This window comes from Antedon bifida, chromosome 5 (genome assembly GCF_963402885.1).
Source record: "Antedon bifida chromosome 5, ecAntBifi1.1, whole genome shotgun sequence".
In the NCBI taxonomy this organism is placed as follows: domain Eukaryota; kingdom Metazoa; phylum Echinodermata; class Crinoidea; order Comatulida; family Antedonidae; genus Antedon; species Antedon bifida.
The window spans coordinates 12,119,141-12,142,816 of NC_136230.1; the positions used below are offsets into that span (position 1 = coordinate 12,119,141).

General features: G+C 35.5%; 1 protein-coding gene across 1 annotated transcript; it reads left to right on the plus strand.

The window, feature by feature from the left end:
• Positions 1-15,508: 15,508 nt before the first annotated feature.
• LOC144843334 (uncharacterized) lies at positions 15,509-16,906 on the plus strand. Its single transcript, XM_078700127.1, has one exon. The coding sequence runs from the start codon at positions 15,509-15,511 to the stop codon at positions 16,904-16,906; it is 1,398 nt and encodes a 465-aa protein (XP_078556253.1).
• The last annotated feature ends 6,770 nt before the right edge of the window (positions 16,907-23,676 follow it).

The window sequence follows — 23,676 nt, forward strand, 5'->3', positions numbered from 1 at the left end:
ATTACCCGGGTGAATTCACGCGGCAAACAAAATGGCTGCAAACCAACTATAATCAACTCTATGTTGTAAATAACTTTCTTTAACGGATGAATTATTGCACCATTTATTGTTGAAGTAAAGACATACACCACCACCTCTGTTTTTGTCAGATTCACTGGTTCTGTCACCTCTAATAAGCTCATAATTTTGTATGTGTAATGCACTATCGAGAACGTCTACCCCCAGCCAGGTCTTGCTAAAACACATTATATTAACATCACGAAACTCCTGTAAATATCTCAGATTACTGCTAATTCCATCAATTTTATTTGTTAGCGATCTAATGCAAGAATGATGGAGGGGAGTGGACTCTTATTACCACTTATCCTCATTTTTACCCGAGCCCCTCCTTTCCTACCTCGTAGGAAACTGAGGTTTGGCAACAAATAACATCAGAAAAAACAGTAACGTAATCCAGAAAAACACACGAAAGGGACATCAAAAACACATACAAGATAGACATCAATTCAATGACTATAAAACATCACAAATACAACAGGAAACTAAAGTCCGGAGAGCAGCTAATGTAGCGCTACCGAGACGACGAAACTACTGTCTTTTGGCTATGCACAATATTTGTTGGCGTTCCAGATAATTATATTTTATTGTTTAGGTTAGTATTATTTATGATTTTCAAACAAATTTTAAAAGCTTATGTGCATGGAAATAGTGTAGATTTCACATCTTCTAAATCAAATGTCAACTGTATACGTGAAGCATAATTAACAATACATTTAAGTTCCAACTTATCTTGCAGTTTAAAAGAAGCTATACTGGTATTGGTTGCAATAGCATCTGACAAACGGCATGCTTCGATAACTGCTGTAAAATTAACAGGGCTGAATTTGAACCAGAACACTGGGGTAACCCCATATTCATCACGAAAGATGCCCTGGATTATTTATCATCCTGTTTTAAATCAGATGTAATTAGAATTCTATGGACCTCAACAGCATCCCTATTTCTAGATAAATGTCATTCATACTCATTGGGAGTAGGCTGGTTTATTTAGCAAAAAGAAGATATCCTTTAATTTGCATCAGCTTAAACTTATTATCGTTTGACCAAAATTATTAAAGATGGGAGCCAATAATCAAATATATACTGCTGATGCTAAACATGCACTGGCCTTGGCAAGGCTAAACCTGACTAGGATGAGCCTTCTATCTTTGCTCAAATCATATCCATTTCTTCCCAGTAGCCTTTTATAAGCATTCGCTGTCATTTCAACATTTGCTATACTGGACAATTATCTCAAAATGTAATAATATCATTGTGTTTTGGTTCTGGTCAAATTGGATAGAAAACAAACTCTCTAGCTACTGTAATTGTTGCTATTTGAAAATTGGGTTAGATTCAATTTTCCTACAAAGATGATATAATTTCATGAAAAAGGGCCATTATAAATGTAAATATTGGTAACAATTGTATAACAATAGCTATTCATGTCTATGTTTTATTGTATATTTATTTAATGCAAGTCATGTAAAATTGGTCCACACAAAAAATAGCATATCCTTTACCATTGTGTGATTTGATAATACCACCAATTACCTAGCTGGGCAAAGTTTGACAGCCTTGTTCTTGCATATCAATAAATATCAAACTATATAGCCTTCAAATAGCATAAACATAGATAGCAAGGAAATAGCTGTGCAATTGCTATACTTGATATAGCATAAATAGCAAATAAAACCTATACTTGATAACCTTGATAGCCATAAATAGCCTATAAATAGCTTGCAATTGCTATACTTGATATAACAATAAATAGCAATCACATAGCTGTGTAATTGCTATACTTGATATAGCCATAAATAGCACACTAATAGCTGTGTAATTGCTATACTTCATATAGACATAAAATAACAAATAAATAGCTGTGTAAGTGCTATAGTTGATATAGCCATAAATAGCCTACAAATAGCTTGAAATGCTGTATGCCTACTTGATTTAGCCATAGCAAATAAATAGCTGTGTAATTGCTATACTTGATAGCCATAAATAGCTGTGCAATTACTATACCTCATATAGCCATAAATAGCAAACAAATAACTGTGCAATTGCTTTACACCAGCTATAACAAACAGGCTGAAAATAGCCTTGGAATAGCTGTCCTACTGTGACATATTGGTCACTTGCCTGAAACCTCAGCTACAGCTGCTATAGTAGCTGTATTTCAACTATACCATACCATGTCTGAATGTAGTCACAGTTAAAGCCAAATAATATAACAATTACACAATGCTACAATTAATAACTACAGAATAAGATACACTTAATACACATTGAATAGTTGACAAGTTTTGTTTTAGGGTATACACATTAGGCGATCTACATGAAGGTGGTTATATCTTGGCGGTTTACATCTGGAGTGATGTTTTTTTAAAGGGTTTGGTTCAGTTAATAGTTAAGAGATTATTAATAGGGTTTGGTTCAGTTGATAGTTGAGATTATTTGAGGGCTAGGTTTAGTTGACAGTTAAAAAATTATGGAAAGCGGGGATTCAGTTGATACTTGAGATTATTTAGAGGGTTAGCTTGAATTTTACGTTTCTAGTATTTTTTTTTCAACTTCAGAGTTTTATTTTCATGCTATAGCAAAAATTATCCACCATCTTTTTTCACCTTCTAGGGAGTTATTACACTAGGTTAAGGTTAAACTACTTAACTAATGAAAAAAAGTCTTTTTGGTTTTTATAGCAACATTTTACAACATTTTGTGTTTGACCATTTTAAGGGAAATCCTTGATTTCTATTACAAATATTTGATTTATGCACAATTAACCAGATATTATATTTAAAATTCATGTCTGTACCTGTGCTTTAACTTAAATAAAAATTATTAACCCTTTGATGTTTTCTTTAAGATAGTGTATTGTATATGCATGCATTTGTTTTGCTTGTATACTATTTTTTTATATAGTACCGTACTTTTATACGTAGCATTTATATAATATTGCAAATTCGGTAAGAAATTGTTGTCCTTAATATGAAAGGTGCCACTAGTTCTGCTGCCAGTTATTTTGCTACAATTATCAAAGAACCTATAGATACAGTGCACTGATTGGGTAATAGAATACTGTAGTTCAATACGGTTAGTGTAATTTTAACCTTTAAGATTTTTTGTTGGAGACATTGATATACGCACTGTCATATGGAACTTTTAAAGTTAAAAAAGCCCCAAATCATAATATAGGCTATTATGATAGTGGTGTTTGCGTTTGAACTGGCAGTTACGTCTAAAAATGTATCCATGCTCCAAAATGTGTTCAGGTAACACATTTTTCTAAATTCTTAATTATTGGTTTCATTTTGCCGTTACTGGGATACGTTAAAAAAAATTCATATCCATTTAGTGTACCATTTTCATAAAATAGTGTTGTTCTGTAGGCTACATCACAATACATACAAAAACAGAAAAATCACCATTAAAAAAGACATTCCCTAATATTCAGTGCTCTAAATGGTAAAAAATATTACGGAATCTCTTTGTACGAGGAGTGATGGACCGCTTCCTTGAACTTAAAAAATAGTACATGCGATAGGTTGGGTCTTGTAAAATCAAATGTGTTTTCTTAGTAGAGTGATCTCTAATCAATCAAATTGAGATCTGCTAAATTATAAGTATACGTGAAGCATAATTAACAACACATTTGAGTTCCAACTTATTCTTACATGTGGTCCAGGTAAACCATGTAACAATGATAAAAGTGAGAATACTTTCAATGACAGATTTATATAAAAAAAAGACGTAGGCCTAATGGGAGGTTTAACTTCAAAATATTTAAGTCTATGCAAAAAGTAAAAACGTTGAGCATGGGCCTTTTTGATAGCCTTAGTAATAATACTTATTGCCTTGACATTTAAAATCTCAGTGATTTATTTACAATGTCAATTCCAGAGGGGGTATTTCATATTGTAGGTGATTTACATTTTGTGTTTTAAAATGTCGAGTGTTTCACCTGCTTTGATAGAAACAATACTGTTGAGTTGAAAATGTAAACATATTAGTGTATTGGTAAACACATGATGTACTGAAAACAAAAAGTATAATTGTGCACATAATTATAGTAGGTGACATTTGTAATTGAGATCGTTTATTTGACACAACAAAGCATGTGAACACCTAAAAAACGTACATAATCATATAATGTAGTACATTTTGAATGTTGACATGACATGATAAACAATAAACATGTTCAACAGATTTCAACTTAGATTTTTCTCGGGTTACTTGGATGTGGTTTTAATTACGCGGTGTATTGTTTATTTATTGCAATGCACTGTGTTCTCTCTTAGTAGTACATGGGCGGATTGCAATATAAAGACTTTGTCTTAGGCTTCGCCCCTCGCGAAAGTCTTAGTTAAGCCTTTTAGCAAAGTCGATTGCAATATAGCGGTCTTAACTGAGACTTTATTAGTAAAAAATTTCAAACAATCAAACCAGCCTATAGTTACCGACAAATGAGGGCGCTATACCAACAAGTGCAAAGAGTAAGTTAACAATAAGGAGTAGCGACAAGCTCCTCAGTAGGACATATTGAGGCCATTTTAATGCATGAATGGACACACTGCCTATTCAATAGCGTTAATATTACGTAAATACTAGGAGGTTTTAGCAAATAATTAAAAATATTGGCAACAAAATTGTATGTAATTTGATAGTAAATATTGGTTAATTAATACATGCTTAAAGTTTACAAACAAATATTTCAAAAAAATAAATTTCAAATATGTTACTATATGTAGTCTTTTTTGGTAAAAATAGTGTAGCGCTAGGCCGCGTATGGAGAATAATGTTGGTGCGGTTGTGGACCGCTAATAGTAATTGATCGTCAGGTAGGTGTGGGCCTATATAGATTTTATCTATTGTAACAATTGGTAGATAAAAATAATACGCCGTGGTTAGGATTCCGGCACCCGAACTCAACTGCCCAGCGTTAGGGAATCCGACACGCTATTGCGCATGCCCAGAGCGAGGTAATCGGCGACTCTATACTTATCATCAACAGCGATGGATCATTTCATAGCTGCGCCACATACGGCGAACTAGCCTAGATGCCTACTAATATGGGATCCACAGGCTAAGGCTACCAGTTAGACGTGACCGGTGGGCCTATAGTATTTATTTTGTAATTAAAAAGTGGTTGCTTCATTCATATATAAACTTCATATCATTATGAATTATATAATTACATGACTAGTTTTATGATTTTTCATAACGCATTATACTGTACATAATGCAATCACAAGTTGATTTGTTGACGGCAGCCACCGCGTGGATGTGAAAAAACTGTTCGGGAAGTCAGGGTCGCAACGCTAAAATTCTTAGATAGATACTGATACTTATTAATATCATTATAATTATTCTAACGCGTGGCGTAGTCGTATTTTAATTATTAATTCATGTATGGCATAGGCCAAGTTTCATCCATCGCTCTCTCCCCCCGCGCAACGACTATCTAGGCTACAGTAAATCCCTATAACACTCCGACCTCCGTGGTGTGGTGGTGTGGCACTATTAGTGCAAGCTATAATTCACTTCTCAGAGCTCTGGGCATGCGCAATAGCGTGTCGGATTCCCTAACGGTGGGCAGTTGAGTTCCGGTGCCGGAATCCTAACCACAGCGAAAATAATAATACACATGTCTTATAGGTCAATACCCCTTTTTTACACTAGTATCATAAAATCAATTCACAGCAGTATTTAAAGATGTTAATTTCGCCATGATATTTCTAGCTAGCCTAGGATCGCTCGCGTCGCGCGGTTAGCGTAAGCCAGAGCCATATATAGAGAGAGTTACAGCATTGCGTTCACGGATTTTAGAATGTCACGTGGTGTGCACGCCGGCCATGTTTGTGTCCAACTATGCCTATGTAGCGTATGGAGTCGAGTCATTTGCTTAAAAAATGTATAACACTCACAAGGCTTTAAATATCGAATTTAATATCAAAACAATCAATTTGTTTAAAGGTTTTTGTTAAGATAATAACGAAATCATAAAGTTACTGCGAACATGATTTTAAAAAACAAAATGTAAAAACAATGCATTACTATAGAGAATCGCTGTACAAACTAAACGCGCACGCGTATAGCGTGCATGGAGCGCACAACCAGAGCCGTTCCGAAATTGCTATTTTTGTTGTTTAAAATCATGTTCGCAGTAACTTTATAATTTTTTTATTATTTTAACAAAAACCTTTAAACAAATTGATTGTTTTGATATTAAATTCGATAATTAAAGCCTTTTGAACGTTATACATACATACGTACAACAAAAGACTCAACTCCATACGCTACATGGGAATAGTTGGACACAAACAAGGCTTCTAATCCATTCAATGTCGAAACTCTCTCTATATATGGCTCTGGCGTAAGCCTGCCTGGAGGAGGCTTAGAATCTAAGACCACGGCGCTGAAATTCTAAGGCTAAGACTTCTTATTGCAATGGTCTTAAATCTAAGACCATCGTTGCTAAGGGTTTCATCTTGGGCTTAAGTCTAAGACCGCGGTTAAGACCTTTATTGCAATCGGCCCCAGGGTAACACCGTGGTTTAAAATTATATTGTTTAATAGAATAGTTTCTCGGAACATGTCACGTTTACATTTTAAGGCACTTTGCTTTTTTATTAAATGCCTCGTTATAGTCATCCTAACTCGCAAGTTTGGTGGTATTATTCATGATATTGTTTATTATAAAACATAGACCTTTGCAAAAACATTACTTACTTTATTAATGAAAAAGATAATATACATTTGAATTAGCTGTATGTGAGTGCAAATAAAACATCTAAATGAATATGTATTTCCAAAAAGCTACAATTATTTTTCGAGAATTGCTGTGCAGGTAGGTGTAATTTCACATTAATGATATAATTTAAACATTATATGTTAATTAGTAACCTTAATATGGACCTTTGCCATATACGATGATTTAAAATTCAGAGAGTTTTAGTATTATAGTATTACAGTTGAACCTCCGTGAGCGGCCACCTCCCGAAAGCGGCCACCTCCCTTAACGGCCGTACTTTCAAAAAGCCCGTTTGTTCTTCTTCTAAATAGTGGACCGCCTGTAAGCAGCTATCTCACGTGAGCGGCCGCGGCAAATTTGTTTACAATACATTAGATTGTTTGTATGGTAAATTACCTCCCTGTAAGCAGCCACCCAAAAAAATCGTATTGACTTTTGACAACAAGGCCATATACATGGCTGCATTCACGTGCGCAAATTTTAGTTAATGTTTACCGACCAACCGACCGACCGACATAGTGAGCTGTAGAGTCGCGTTTTGCACGCGACTAAAAATACAATGTTGATACTTATATTGTGCATTCTATATTAGCTTTATTTCGAAGCGATTTAAAAATATCCCTGTGTTTTTTTAGATGAGATGAGAAAACTACACAGATTTTGACCAACCGAATTGTCATTATATATATAGTCTAGATGTCATAAGGAAGCCCATTAATTACAATTGTCACGGCTGGTCTCTTCAGAAAATAGCGAACCTACGAACCCCTCTTGCTAAGTTATCCTCGTTAACGCCCACCCTGTAACTAAAATGAAATACACATACTCTATGACCAGTAAAAAAATGTGTATATTGTGACTCTATTCTGTGTCATACAAAATTAAGAGCGAATAACCAATAAGTAAAGGGTATTATTCTATTCTGTTCCGTTTATTCAGTAAGGCCTAAATTTCACTCAGATGTGTTACTTTTCACTATGATCACACGATTACGAAATCAGCAACAGTTGACCACATACGAATGACAATCGGTTCTTTTTAGAATTATAACATTAATTGACTTAAACGGCCACCAACTGTCAGTACTCAGTTTAATAAAAGTCCAAGTCACGCTTGTACAGTAATATTAAATATATTTGTTACTAGAAATTAGTTTGATAAAATATATTCTACACAATTAGTAGGCCTAATAAATGAGTCAATAATTAGCATGAGAATAGATTTATCGAAACATGTCATGTAATTTTAAGACGGTCCGCATTTTCATTAAATGCCTTGTGATATTATTGATTATCAATCATAATTTGGTGGTATTATACATGATGTGCCTGTTTCTGTACAGTGAAAGAGCTTATTTTAGTATCCTATAGTAATATATTTTCTATATAAGATAATTTGGTATTTCAAATCAGGTACAAAATCCGACGATCCAAGCGAATTACATGTTTAAAAAAAAAATCGGAAAACACCCATTTGTTATTTTCAAAACACATTGCCGTACATTGCACGTCGGCGAGGTCCGGTGGAATGCGTGACTGGCGGAACAACGCAACAAAAATGAAAAACGAAAATGGCATGTTGTGTTGTATGTAGGCCTATAAAGTAGTTAGTTTTTCAGATACCACCTTTGACAGTGGCAGAATCGGGTGTTTATTTCAAGCTCAAATAAACGGGCAATGAAATCCTCGTTATTAAAAAAAACATTCTTAAAGCTTATTCACTATAGTATAATTAAATTATCTACTTATTAATTTATTTATATATTGTTTTTTTTTACTTGGTTAGATAACACATGTTACCGAGAAACGAAAAACATTCTAGTTGAAATTCTTTATGTATACCCACAGATTGGACTATTTTCTGTATACTTAATTAGGTACTCTTTTCGTACGTGTGTTGCTGTTGTGAATAGATAAATATTTCACTTCAAATATTTTCCAAAATAGTGGTACACAATAGTAAAAGAAAAAGTGAAAACAACATTTTTGTTATCTTCTTGTCATTAGAAATATTCTTGCGACTGAGTTGAACTTCGAAAATGCCGGTCAGATATAAAAAAAAAGTTACAAAGAATAAATGAGCAATTGTCAACTGCATACTCATCCATCAAACTAGCTGTCATCGAGCAAATACTCAATTCACAGTCATTCAGTTAACAAAAAATACACTTATTTTCGGGTGATTTTGTTTGTATTAATTGTCAATTGTTTTATATTATTGTAGATTGTTTTCTTTGTTTTTTATATTATGATGCCAATTATATGTTGGAAATAAGGATTTGATTTAGATTTGCAAGTAACAGAGAAGCAGTTCTCTTGTTCGTTGTCAGATGGTTATTGAATCTTTGTTGTTGATTTCTCTAATACTTATGTAATTAACCGCTTTACGTCACCCTGCATAGTAGGTATTAACAATATATATTAGAACTCTAGTAACTGTCCTTTTCCGATATCTATTTTCGACTCAATGTATTTCATTTCTTTCATGAATATGAACAGTTTGTCTTAAATGAAAGTTAAATTGAATTTGAATTGCGTGTTTATTGTATTAACAATTGTCTGTAATTGTAGTATTAATTTGTTTAAAATGAATCTTATGAGAGTTAGTTTTATAGGAATAGTACTTGTTTTATTTGTTTTGGCAATTAGTGCAATTAAAGCGTAATTAATTCAGCATTCGTCATATTCCATTTGCAATACTACGTCCTGTAAAATGACTAGAATGTTCTCATGGTTGTATTGCGGCGCCTTTCCACGTATCATTTTTATCGCATCCCATCCTATTACTATTGAAACCGAATTGAAACATTTTTAAAAAGCTTTTTATGATGGTCACAAAATGCCAAGATACATTAAAGGAACGCTCATCGTCGGATATATGTAATGAGAAATATACAAACAATGATGTTGTTGTGATGTCGGGGTGGGTGTTAGGTGTGGCGGCGTTCATTCGGGGAGGCATTTGTTGGTAACATTTTATAATAAAATAAATTCCCCTAGATATGAACAAGTACAACATCGTATTTGATATTATCAAGAAATGATAACAGTCAACAATTGTATGAACATGCTTGGTAAATAAATATATATAGCAGTCAATGAATTATTCAACAAATACAATTGTGTTTGTGTTATGATACACTATTGTGTGTATAAATATACGTTGCGGGGCGTTTATTAGAGGGTGGTGGTTGCATATTCCAAACATGTTTTATTGGGGAGAGCGCGTTTATTCGCCTAATTGGTATAATAAATACATTATTTAGTTTAAATCAAACACTAATAATGAAAATCATCAGTGAGCTGTTTCGGCATAAGGAAAACGTTTTAAACGGCTTGCAACATGGGCCAAAGAAAAAAAAACGTAACAGTTCCAGAAACGGATGAAACACGAATTTAATTAAGTATGAAAGCAAACATACAACGGACAATGAATTGTTGAATTAAACTAAAATTTGAACTCATCATCAATGTGATTAGTTCGGGATATCCGCGTTAACGCACACAGTGTAACAAACATCTTAAAATACGAACACACTCTCTGACCTGAAAAAAACTATAATTTATAGTGCTGAATTATGTATATTTTGTGTAATACAATATTAAGTGCGAATAACCAATAAAGTTAATAGTGTAGCTGATAGTTTTGTAATGCTGTATACATTTTAGCTACACAAATAAAAACATGAAATCATAAGAAGAAACATTCGGGAATTACCAATCGTGATCTTAGAAATTATTTTCATGACTAATGTGTGAAGTAATCTTTTCTATATGTCATTTGAACAATTGAATAGAACATGAACTCAGTAATTATGGATTTTACCCCGCGAAGCATCTACCTTTGCAATCGAACATTTTACCGGCACAAACGAAGACAATTGAAATGTTGCTGATCTGGTAGATACCATTGAATTGCTAGCGAAACAAAAAGCCTGGTGATGCTTAGAATTATAAGATTTTCATAGAAATGGGCGCTATACATACTAATGTTAATCATTTTTAAAGTGTAATACAGTACTAATAATAATAATATATGGTATTTAGGCCCTATAATTAATTTTAGAAGCAATTTTAGGAATTTCATGAAAACTGTTAAAACCCGCTATCACTAACGAATTTCACTATGATTAACATGAAAACTGTTCAATTCTAACTATCACACGAATGCAAAATGAGACCCATTATCTAGTTCAGAATTAGCTTCGTTATAAAAACAACATTCTATTCGAACTACTCGCAAGTAGCAGTCAGGCGTTGTTATTCAATAGAGTGTTAACTGTACGGTTTAGAATCTTAAAAAACAAACTTGTCCTTAATAAAAAAAAAATGTTTTGCTTCATTATCAATAATAAGTTTATTAACTACCCTGTTCTGATTTATATATTTTTTTCTGATCGCTATGTTTGCCTTAGATGTCCGCCTCTCTCTCCAATCGACGCCGTTCTCTTCGAGCTTCCTAAACATCATCATTAAACCACTAAGGGTTTGCTATGTTTCGCGAACGCGTCCTTTGCGGGCAAAAATGCGTATTCAAAACCCTTGACGTAACTGTGTTGTAGATATAAACCAGTTCTTCGACGTTTGTAAAAGAAGAAGCCACAGTTTTTTTTTTTCAAATCTGACTCAGATCAATTGTTTTAATCTTCTGTAATTAGTAACAATAGTTCGCTCTGGCTGAGGTTTTAAGTGGTCCATACAACAGTGGATCACATGATTGTCGGATCCATACGTATTGGGTAGCACATGGCAATCAATTAATATATGATCATCTGGACGACAAATCAAGTTACAAAGGATGTGACCAAGTTAATGATGACTAGTCACGAATTTCTGCAAACCATTCTCACAGATTGATGAAAGGTATGCATCACATTTATGATGTATTAACGTGAATGTTCATATTACCGAGAATTAATGATTTTCCAGGCAAATCATCAAATTCCTCAAGAAACTGAGATGTCTTGAAGATATTCTTATTAGTTGGACCAGGACGATACATACAAATGATATATCGTCGTTTTGACATAGTTACACAGGAATGCTCGAAAGCAGTTGATGTTATACCCGTTGGAGATATACAAACATTAATTTGACTTTTGAAATGATATCGATACCTCCGTGTTTATCACCTTGCCTGCAGTAGGGAAATTTAAAAACGATTACCCTTATAATGGTGTACTTTAGCCTATAACAACAGGATCATCCTCACTTAACAATGATTCAGTACGGTAATGACTGGTACGTTCTATCATTTTCAAGAACAATTCAACAATTCAACAATTGTAAATGTTGTATTACACACATACTGTGCATTCCACATATTATATATGGTATTCTGTGTCAGGGTATTATTATAATTAATTATTATTTATTATAATTAATAATTATTCGCATATTACAGATACTCTTAAAGAATTACATTGGCTTCCTGTTCAGCACCGCATTGTCTATAATCAAGAATTGGGTTGTGAACACAATTCTATTTTGAGAACGGAGAGGGCGGGTTTTCGACCTCTTTGATCAAGCACGCTCTCTGTTAACACGATCACTTTAAGTTGAAGACAAATTTTCTTATTTTTCCATCACCGATTTCCATCCTAACACGACAACTTTTTTTACAAGTAAGTTTTCTAACAATCCGGCACCTTATGCGATGCAACTTAGTTACTCATAATTTCCACGACTACAAATACAGCCCTTTCCGTTATGGAAAGTCTACCTATGTACTGTATGTGTGGTAACGTGAGTGCATTTTAGGGTGTGTCCGGACTGGTGTGATTCCAGTTTACACGAGGGCCAACTGTACTAATGTTCGGTCGCCATTGTGATTTAACACACGTTTTTTTTTTGCTGACTTTATACATATAACATTATATATATTATATATATATATTTTTGTATACTTATACACATAATTATTCTCTTATATGTCGTGCGATGATTGACTCGCACATGAATCGTATATGTCGTACGATAATGACTCGCACATTTACTTTCGCCTTATTCGAAGACAAGGCCCATACATAAATCCTCTTGTATGTCGTGCGATTAACGACTCGCACATGAATTTTATATGTCGTGCGATAATGACTCGCACATTTACTTTCGCCTTAGTCGAAGACAAGGCCCATACATAAATCCTCTTATATGTCGTGCGATTAACGACTCGCACATGAATTTTATATGTCGTGCGATAATGACTCGCACATTTACTTTCGCCTTAGTCGAAGACAAGGCCCATACATAAATCCTCTTATATGTCGTGCGATTAACGACTCGCACATGAATTTTATATGTCGTGCGATAATGACTCGCACATTTACTTTCGCCTTAGTCGAAGACAAGGTACATACATAAATTCTCTTGTATGTCGTGCGATTAACGACTCGCACATGAATTTTAAATGTCGTGCGATAATGACTCGCACATTTACTTTCGCCTTAGTCGAAGACAAGGCACATACATAAATTCTCTTGTATGTCGTGCGATTAACGACTCGCACATGAATTTTATATGTCGTGCGATAATGACTCGCACATTTACTTTCGCCTTAGTCGAAGACAAGGCACATACATAAATTCTCTTGTATGTCGTGCGATTAACGACTCGCACATGAATTTTATATGTCGTGCGATAATGACTCGCACATTTACTTTCGCCTTAGTCGAAGACAAGGCACATACATAAATTCTCTTGTATGTCGTGCGATTAACGACTCGCACATGAATTTTATATGTCGTGCGATAATGACTCGCACATTTACTTTCGCCTTAGTCGATGACAAGGCCCATTCAAAAATCCACTCGTAGGGAGATATTAAAACGACACAAACATTTTTGTGATAAAAGCTCTTTTAACAGTACTGTATCAGGTTCGGGCCAAAGAGTACGATTTATACTGAAATCAGGCGTGCTTTAACTGACAGGCACCATAGTAACCGCAAACCACATTACACATTGGTATGGTATGTCGGGCGATAACAGACTAGCATTTTCGCCTTAGTAATCAGATATTGAAACTTCCAGTATCCAGTTTTCCCTACTGTGTGATATATTTACTAAGGACACTGTTGCCTATTTATTTCATTTATATACATTAGGTCAAAGTGACGAGTTAAATTCTAGTTTTAATAATATATGTTATTTTATATATATATTAATATATACACACTTCCACTTCTTAGTAAAAAAAAATATAAGCTAACTTTCTATATTAACGTCTACGAACTGAAGTTTGAATTCAGCCTAGCTCCATTATACATATGTATAATACCTATAAAAATTATATCGAACGGCAATACACACTACGTTTGGTAAACATTATTAACATTTTGTTGTATTGTCTTCTTATATCGATTTCTGCTAGGGGTTCATAATGGCCAAACGGACAGCACGTAAGACACAGAAACAACAAACAGCACCCAAACAATCCAACAGCACTTCTGGGGCTTCTGGTGCACCAAAAAGGAAAGCACAAACTACACCTAAACAACTAGCTAAGAAGAAAAAGCTCCCTACCACTGTTTCTACCAGTAGGCCTACAGCTAATACTGACACAAGTAACGTTTCGGCGGTTTCCGCCGAGGTCTCGGAAAGGCTGGAAAAAATGGAGCACATGATTTCTGGATTGGCCGAGGTAGTTAATAATTTGAGTAAGTGTGGGGAGTCTAATATAGGCATATCCGATACCACTACTCCAATAGCTAACGACGGAGAACTAAACAGCACTCGGTTCTTCGACGACACAACACCAAGTAGGCCTAATATATCAGATATTGCCATGCCACTCACTCAAGCACCAGACACTATTGCCACACCAGCTAAAGACACATTTATTCCATATACTATTGTTGAAGGAGATGCAGCTCAAAACCCCCTCCGGTATACCGGGGGAATTAAGGCCGGAGCTTTGGTCCCCGACAAATTAAAAATAAAAATTAAAGACCAAAAATATGTTGAATTTTCAGATATCGTTAACCCAGACGATAGCGATACATTCGCGTTACAGTTCAACGGGGGCCTTGAAATGGTGCCAAAAAAGAAAAAACGATTCTTGTCCGAACATGAATGGTCCATGGCTTTTTACGACTTCGCCACCATACACCTAAGCTATCACCCTACAGATATGCAAGACATTTTCACTTACGCAAAGCAAATTCAAATCATGATGCGAAACAACGCACAAAATTGGCGGTCATACGATGAGGCTTTTCGGAGAGCTAGGGAACATACCAAATGCTCATGGGCCACAGTACGGGGCGACCTTATTCACAACTTAATGCTACAACGCTATCGCCCACAAAGTCATTTTCGGGGCTTTAACACCCCACCTTTCAACAGGAAGACCACCGATTCCCAAATACCACTCGGATACTGCCAAGCATACCACACCCCAGCGCGAAAGTGCTTACAACCATACCGCTGTAAGTTCTCTCATAAATGCTTTAAATGCTCCGAAGACAGGCCACACCCATATTTCCTGTGCAAACGAGATACAAATCAATCACGACACCCATCAACAACAACAACATCCCCTGCTAACCCCACTGCCAACCCCCCTAAGGGTAGATAAACTCGAAACCCTTCTCTCGGGATATTCCAACAAAGATTACCTCATTTCCGGCTTTAAAAATGGTTTTTTCCTGAAGTCTGAAGCCGGTTTTACTGCAAAAAATTCAGTATCGGCATTACAGAAACCTCAAATTATCCAACCGATGATTGCTAAAGAGATTGCTACAGGGCGTATCGCTGGCCCATTCGATTCGCCCCCATTTCTACATTTCAAATCGTCACCACTAAGTTTGAGGGAGAAATCCGTTGCAGGAAAATACAGATTAATTCATAACTTATCATATCCGCACGACGAAAGATCAGTGAATCATAATATTCCTCAACACTACAAAACAGTCCACTACGAAAATATATCCACAGCCGTAAATATCATTCAAAAATCCACCTACCCAGCCTACCTATCCAAAAGCGATATTCAAGATGCTTTCCGGCTCATTCCCCTGCACAAAACACAGTATCACCTTACCGGGTTCTCTTGGAGAAACAAACTGTACTACGATAAGGTCCTCCCACAAGGGTGTGGATCCTCTTGTAGAATTTTTGAATCGTTTTCAGACGGAATAAAATGGATACTGACAAATAAACTAGCATGTAAAAACGTAGTCAAGGTATTAGACGATTTCCTGCTTATAGGCGATACAAAACATGAGTGCCAAAGGTACCTTAACAATCTCATTGCCTTATCAGATGCCATTGGCCTTCCTCTCTCCCCTCACAAAACAGTGGAGCCAACTACAAAATTAACCTTTTTAGGGATCGAACTGGATACGCGAGCTATGGTAGCCAGATTACCCAAGGACAAACTGGAAAAGTATAGGTCCGAAGTAAAAAAATGGTCGAGTTCACATTACATAACACTCAGAGAACTTCAATCTCTTACCGGAAAACTTCAGTTCGCCACGTGCGTTATTAAGACCGGCAGAGCTTTCCTTACAAGACTATATACACTCACAAAAGGTCAGACAAATCCCGACTCAAAAATACGTATTACCCAAGGAGTACGTGAAGACTTGAAAATTTGGATACAATTTCTTGACCAATACAATGGAACCACTATCATCAACGTACTACCAAAAAAGGACTCTGAATGCCTTCACTTCTTTTCAGATGCTTCCAAAAGGGAATTTGGTGCTACATTTGGGGCTACGTGGGTACACGGTATATGGCCAGAACGTTGGAAGAAGTTAGATATAATGGTCTTAGAAATGTACCCTATTTATCTCATGATATCACTGTACTCAAGCCAACTGGCCAACACTCATGTAGTATTTCACCTACCCAATGTCTATCATGTTAACAACAAAACTAGTTCTAATTCTGATGTAATGCGCATAATCAGGCCGTTAGTATTAGTACTACTTACACATAATATACATCTAACCGCCAGGCATATACCAGGTATTAAAAATGTACTAAGTGATGCAATTTCCCGTTCACAGGTAACAAAAAAACTTCTCAAACAATTCGGAATGCATCAAAACCCATTAACAATACCACCACATCTGCTACCAGAGAACTTCGCTGCATTCAAGAAATCCTGATACGAGCTTCCGTCACGACTGGAACCAGAAAATCATACAACAGGGCGTGGTCAATCTTACTTATGTTCCTACAAAGCCACCACCTACCACATCAAATGCCTATCTCACCACCCCACATCTCACTATTCGTCTGCCACCTCTTTCGGACAGGTCTCAACCAAAATACCATAAGAACGTATCTAAGTGCCATTGCATTCATGCACAAAATTACCAACAATCCAGACCCTACTAACATACCATTGTTAACTATTGTCACAAGAGGTGCTGGGAAGCTATACAACGTTGCCAGCCGCCGCCGACGCCTTTACCCGGTTACCACTACTATACTCGCTCAACTCAATTTTATTAAGAGCAACGAATACGAAAGGAAACTTTATAAAGCTTTGTTCCTCACCTGTTACTACGCTTGTGCGAGGGCAAGTGAAATGGTACGGACCAATAATCCGGAACACGTCCTAAAACTTCGCGACATTACCATCTCACACACCAAGGTCACCTTCCAATTTAATTCCTTCAAACACCACAAGGGCGATTCCCAACATTTCAGCATTAACAAAAAAGGAAACAGCATATTATGCCCGGTAAAAGCGTTACAGGATTACAATTCGATCAGGCCTACGACTCGGGGGCAATTTTTCATATTTCAAACTAGAGCTCCACTACTTAGGAAACATTTAAGTCATACGTTAAAAGAAGCCGCGTTACACGCCAACTTAGACCACACCCGGTACAACACACACTCGTTCAGAATCGGAAGGGCCACGCAACTTAGGGACCTGGGCGCAGATGAACAAGAAATTAAAGCTACCGGAAGATGGAAAAGCGACGCATATAAACGGTATATCCGACCCCACTGCATAACCCTTAGTAATGACTAATAAAAATGTAAATTTACATTATAACTCACTTACATCCATGCGACTATTTACGTTTTTTTTGTTTTTCTCTTTCAGTATTGTTTATTGGCGATATGTTAGTACAACTTTGCTCCCATTGCAGTGCACGGTAGTGGAGCCCTCGGATTAGCCTTGGGTGGAAGGTGCTGATGCTCAACATACTGCCATGAAGTATCTGCGTATACTTTCATGGGGAGCATCGTTGTATTAATGGTGATTTATTTTTTTTTTTTTCTTTGGAGACTTTCCCAGGGAGTCCTGGTTGAACCATTTTTTTAAAATCTCAGTTTCATGTGGGTAAGTGAACATTCTTCCTTGTTTCCTGCACTTTGGTGGGCTGCTCTTGGCGGTGCCTTGGCACCTGCCGCGGGCTATTTTTCTCTGAGCATCCCTGTTGTGCCTACTTAGAATTGGAAAATTATTGCTATATATAACTTATATTTGCTTATGACTTTTATGTGCAGTTTTACATGGGCGAATGTTCATTTACTAATAAACTATTTAAGCCAGAACTTATGTTGTATGCATCTTTATTTAATATTCTATGAGTTTGTTAATCGTCGCTGTCTCCGAGTAGCAAAAATCAAGAATTGGGTTGTGAACACAATTCTATTTTGAGAACGGAGAGGGCGGGTTTTCGACCTCTTTGATCAAGCACGCTCTCTGTTAACACGATCACTTTAAGTTGAAGACAAATTTCCCTCCCTCCCGCCCAATATTTAGACACTTAATAAGGGCTATTTTTCTCTGAGCATCCCTGTTGTGCCTACTTAGAATTGGAAAATTATTGCTATATATAACTTATATTTGCTTATGACTTTTATGTGCAGTTTTACATGGGCGAATGTTCATTTACTAATAAACTATTTAAGCCAGAACTTATGTTGTATGCATCTTTATTTAATATTCTATGAGTTTGTTAATCGTCGCTGTCTCCGAGTAGCAAAAACACATTTCGACTGCTAAATTCTTACTATTGGTTTCATTTTACCGTTACTTGGAGGGAATACGTTTTTTGAAAATGTTTTAAAATCAAATGGAAATCTCGATTCATATCCATTTATTGTACCATTTGCATAAAATACAGTGTTGCTCTGTAAGGCACAATACAATACAAAAAAAACCCCAGAAAAGTGAAATTCTCTAACAACCAGTGCGCTAAAGGCATATGGTTACAATGATTACGGAATCTATTACGAGAGGTGATGGAACTTTTCTTAGAACGTCAAAATAGTGCATTGGATAGGTTGAATGTGTTTCCTCAGTAAAGTATCCTATAAAAATAATCAAATTGAGTTCAATTCTAAGTACTTTAGTTCTATACGTGAAGCATAATTAACAATACATTTGAGTTCCAACTTATCCAACATTTGGTCCCGGTAAACCATACAGCAATGCTAAAGGTGAGAATACTTTCAATGACAGATTTATTACAAAAAAGACATATGCCTAATGTGAGGGTTAACTTAAAATCTATGCAAAAAGTAAATTCATTGAGTTATTTTGGTCGTGCCATTTAAGATTTATTCCATTAGTGATTTATTTACAATCCCATTTTCAGAGTGGGTACCTTATTTCATATTGTTAGGTGATTTTACGTTATCAAATGTCGTCATTATTTTGGAGTGTTTTCACCTGCTTTGATAGAGACAATACTGTAATCGGTTGAAAACGATTGGTCGTAACATTAGTTTATTAGTATTAGTGTACTGAACACCATAATAGTAGGTAAAATGTGTAATTCCTAAAAACGTACAGTATCAATAATGTAGTATATTATACATTTTGAAATGATAATAACCGTGCCTAATTTTAGACAGCATTCAGGCGAAAGCAACTTAGCTTCTTTAAAAAAAAGTTGACAATACCACAGTACGCATTTGGTGAAGTGGAACTAATTCGCCTTAAAAATACTAATTTAAAAATATCATAATTCAACTCAACCTATTAAATATCTGATAATCAGAGCTGTGAGCGCGTGCAAATTAACCATCTAAATGAATATTTATTTACTAAAGTTAACAGTATGTTTTCTATTCGAGAAACGTTGTTGTTATGAGACCAGTGGTTGGTGTTACTTCACACTAACGATATATTGAAACATTATTTTAATTAGTCTCCTTTACACAGACCTTTGTCATATGCAATGATTTGAAATTCAGATAGTTTTAGTATTGATATTTTGTTACTGAGGTATAGTAGTATGCTACATGCAAAGTGGATTGTTGAACATTTTAATTTATTGATGATAAAAAGATATTATTATTGTTGTAACCGAATTAGTCATGACATACGATGAATTTAAATCAGTTTTTGCATCATGTTATGAGGTATAGTAGTATTATATTATTATTGTAACCGAATTAACATTTTTAAAGTTTTAGAGAATACAAATACTGGTTCGTAATGTCCGACACTCCACACTAAACATGGCCATGCATTTAATACTAAACATTGTATTACATTAACATGTCATGTTGGTATCGAAACTATACTAAATGACCAAAAGGTGACATACACTTTTGTCAAATCTTATCCTGTTTTGTATCGTTGGATAGATTTGAACTATGAAATTATTTTAAAAATAATATTATTTGTACATTATAAACGATGTAGTCATTCTTTGTTTGTCATTGAAAGTAATGGTATATGTATAATTTGTATAGTGTCCCATATCGTTTATGAACGCGTTATAATGTTGATTCTGTTCTGGTTCGCTATGTGTAAAAATGAAGATCAAAATAATTAAAATGTTAGATTTAATCGTAATCTTTTCTTAATTTTTTATGTCATTTGACCCAAGCCTAAATAATATGAAAGTAATCTATAGAAAATAAATAGTACATATCTATAATCCGAATGTGGATATTGGTATAATATGAATAATTAAATGACTTTCTTTCTGGGCTTCCGGTACAAGTGAAGTAGACATTATTTTATTATTACCAACAGTAGTAACGTTCTACCGCTAATTTTATTGAAGATAATCATGTTACTACTAATCACCAACCATAACATCGTTGATAGAGAACCAGATGTAAACAACAGATGCATCAGAGGCGATTGGATCCGACGACGAGGAACCCAAACCATCAACAGAGACGAAATCGCCCACCAGTCACGTGAATGAACCTGTCATATCTTCTGAAGGATCCTTCTGAGAAGGACAGCGAAACTGCCAAGCAGGTTAGTTTCACTAATTGTTTTTTTTTTCGAAAAGAATTAATAATTCACATGCCGTATTGTTACATAAAATACAGAATGTACATAATCTTCGGGAATCCATAGTAATTATTTCATTAACATGCATAGGGTCTAGGCTAAGACAAAAATCTGAAAACAGGCCTAGAAATCAATATAGGGGAAGTGGAATGCTACCGGCAGTCAACATAGCCATATATTCTATTTAATCCCTACTGACCACTCTAAGCTTTTTTGCATAGACTACACCCCACTTCAAGTCGTTTTCTAATACTAATACCGGTACGTGTAATTTTCACATGATATCCAGCTCGCTAGACCGAATTGACCAAATTCGCTTCACTTCCCATAAAAATCATGTCTACTATTCTGTTGTACCATGATACTATAATACATTTCAAACATTCTTGTTTTAAAGATGTCGATATCTTCTCGCCTCTGTTTATCATTACTGGCTCAAAATAATCCACGTCAACATTGGCAAATGGTGGTGTATCGCATGTTTTGAGTTAGTTTTATCTTTTCTATGTATATTTAATAAGCATTTTCTCTGTTTATCCAGTAAGGTTCATTCAGCTTTGTTGGCATGATACTTCTATCACTGTGACCATAATTCAAATGAGTATCTTGAATAACGAAATCAGCAATAGTTGGTCCCAAAGAAATGAAAAATAGTTGCTTTTTAATAGGCTGGAATTGCTTTTACAGCCGCAAAAACTGTCAGTACTAGGCTTGATGGTGAAATAATGCAACTTATGCGACAACGTGATTGCACGCATAAAAAGGCTAAACAATCTGGTTTAGAAATAGATTGGAACACCTACAAAACGTTACGGAATAACGCGACTGATAAAATCCGGACTAAAAAAAGTGAATATTTTAAATCAACCATCGAAAATAACAAAGGTGATTCGTCAATGCTATGGAAGAAACTAAAAGAGGTCCTTCCAAGCAATACAAAATCAGCCCCAAATTGTATTATTTCCAATAATGGAATTACTATCAACAATCCTGACGACATTGCTGATATATTGAATGAACATTTCTCAACAATCGGTGAACGTATGGCGAATGCAACAACCAGTAGTATGTTTGAATCAAACCAAAACGTCTCTGAGTCAATTTCACTCGAACAATGTATATTGCCAGACATCACAGAAGAATTTGTTCAAAGTCAAATATTAGTAATGTCTGCTGGTAAAGCAACAGGTCCAGACGACGTCAGTGTAAAAATTCTAAAACTAGCTTACACACACGTGACAAAGTCATTAACCCATGTCCTAAACCTATCAATACGATGCGGACATTACATTACAGAGTGGAAAAAGGCCTCTGTTACACCTATTCACAAAGGAGGAGACAAAAGTAACACTAATAATTATAGGCCAATTTCCATCCTACCAAATGTTTCAAAAATGTTAGAAAGGTGGGTACATTCGGCCGTCTATTCGTACCTTGATGTGAACAAGCTGATTACATCTTGTCAATCAGGGTTTAGACCGTTTCATTCAACTGAAACAACGCTACATGACTTAACCAACGAGTGTTTACATGCCATGGAACAGGGTAAAATGACTGGTACTGTTTTCATAGACCTGAGCAAGGCATTTGACTCAGTTAATCATGAAATTATGTTAAAAAAACTCAAATGTATGTGCATGTCACCATCCATAATGGAGTGGTTTAAATCATATTTAAGTGATCGCAGTCAATATGTAAACATTGGTGGCACAAAATCGAAGACGCAAACACTAAACATTGGTGTGCCACAGGGTTCGATTTTGGGGCCACTGCTTTTTATCATTTACACAAGTGATTTACAAAATTGTATTCCTAAAAACTGTAAGTTGTTCATGTACGCTGACGATTCAACCTTGACATGTAGTTTTCAAAACAGTTTCTTTTAAACTAGGCATGCTAAATCGGATTCGCGACTGTATCCCAAAGTTGCATGAACACACTATTCACTAGTCTAGTAAGGCCGTCATTAGACTATTGTTTTACAGTATGGAGTGGCAGGTATGCATCCCATAATAAAACACTTAACTTGTTTAAAACGAGCTGCAAGGCTTATTTTAAAATGTCCATATCTGACTCCTTCAGTAGACATGTTCTCAGACCTAGACTGGCTTTCATTTTCGGACAGAGTTTCATTTAAAAGGACTGTCCTTGTATTTAAATGCATAAATAAAATAACTCCCAAATATATGACTGGTATATTTACACCCTTATCCCAGTCACGCGTAACGAGGCAGTCCACATTGTTAAAGTTAAAGATTCCTTTTGCGCGCGAGAAAAGAATGTTTCTCCACAAGTTTTAGCGTTGTTGGTGCAACCTTGTGGAATAGCGTCGAAGAGGAGGAGAAGGAGAACCATCACATCCCTAGGGTTATTTAAATCAGAACTTCATAGGAAGTATATTCAGAAAAATGCTATTAAAGTATTATGTAAATGGTTCTTAACACAATGCAGGGCCCCAATGAAATCAGTTTTTAACTGTTTGGGCTTACCCTGGGTAAACAAAGTAATAATAATAATAATAATCTAAAACTTCAGTGTCATCCCAAAAACATCTACCCTTGCGCGTGTACTTTTCGCGGACAATATTTGGACGGTTAGCTTAGCACATATTTCTTGATTAAAAGTTTAAATTCGCGTTACAGTGTGCTGCAT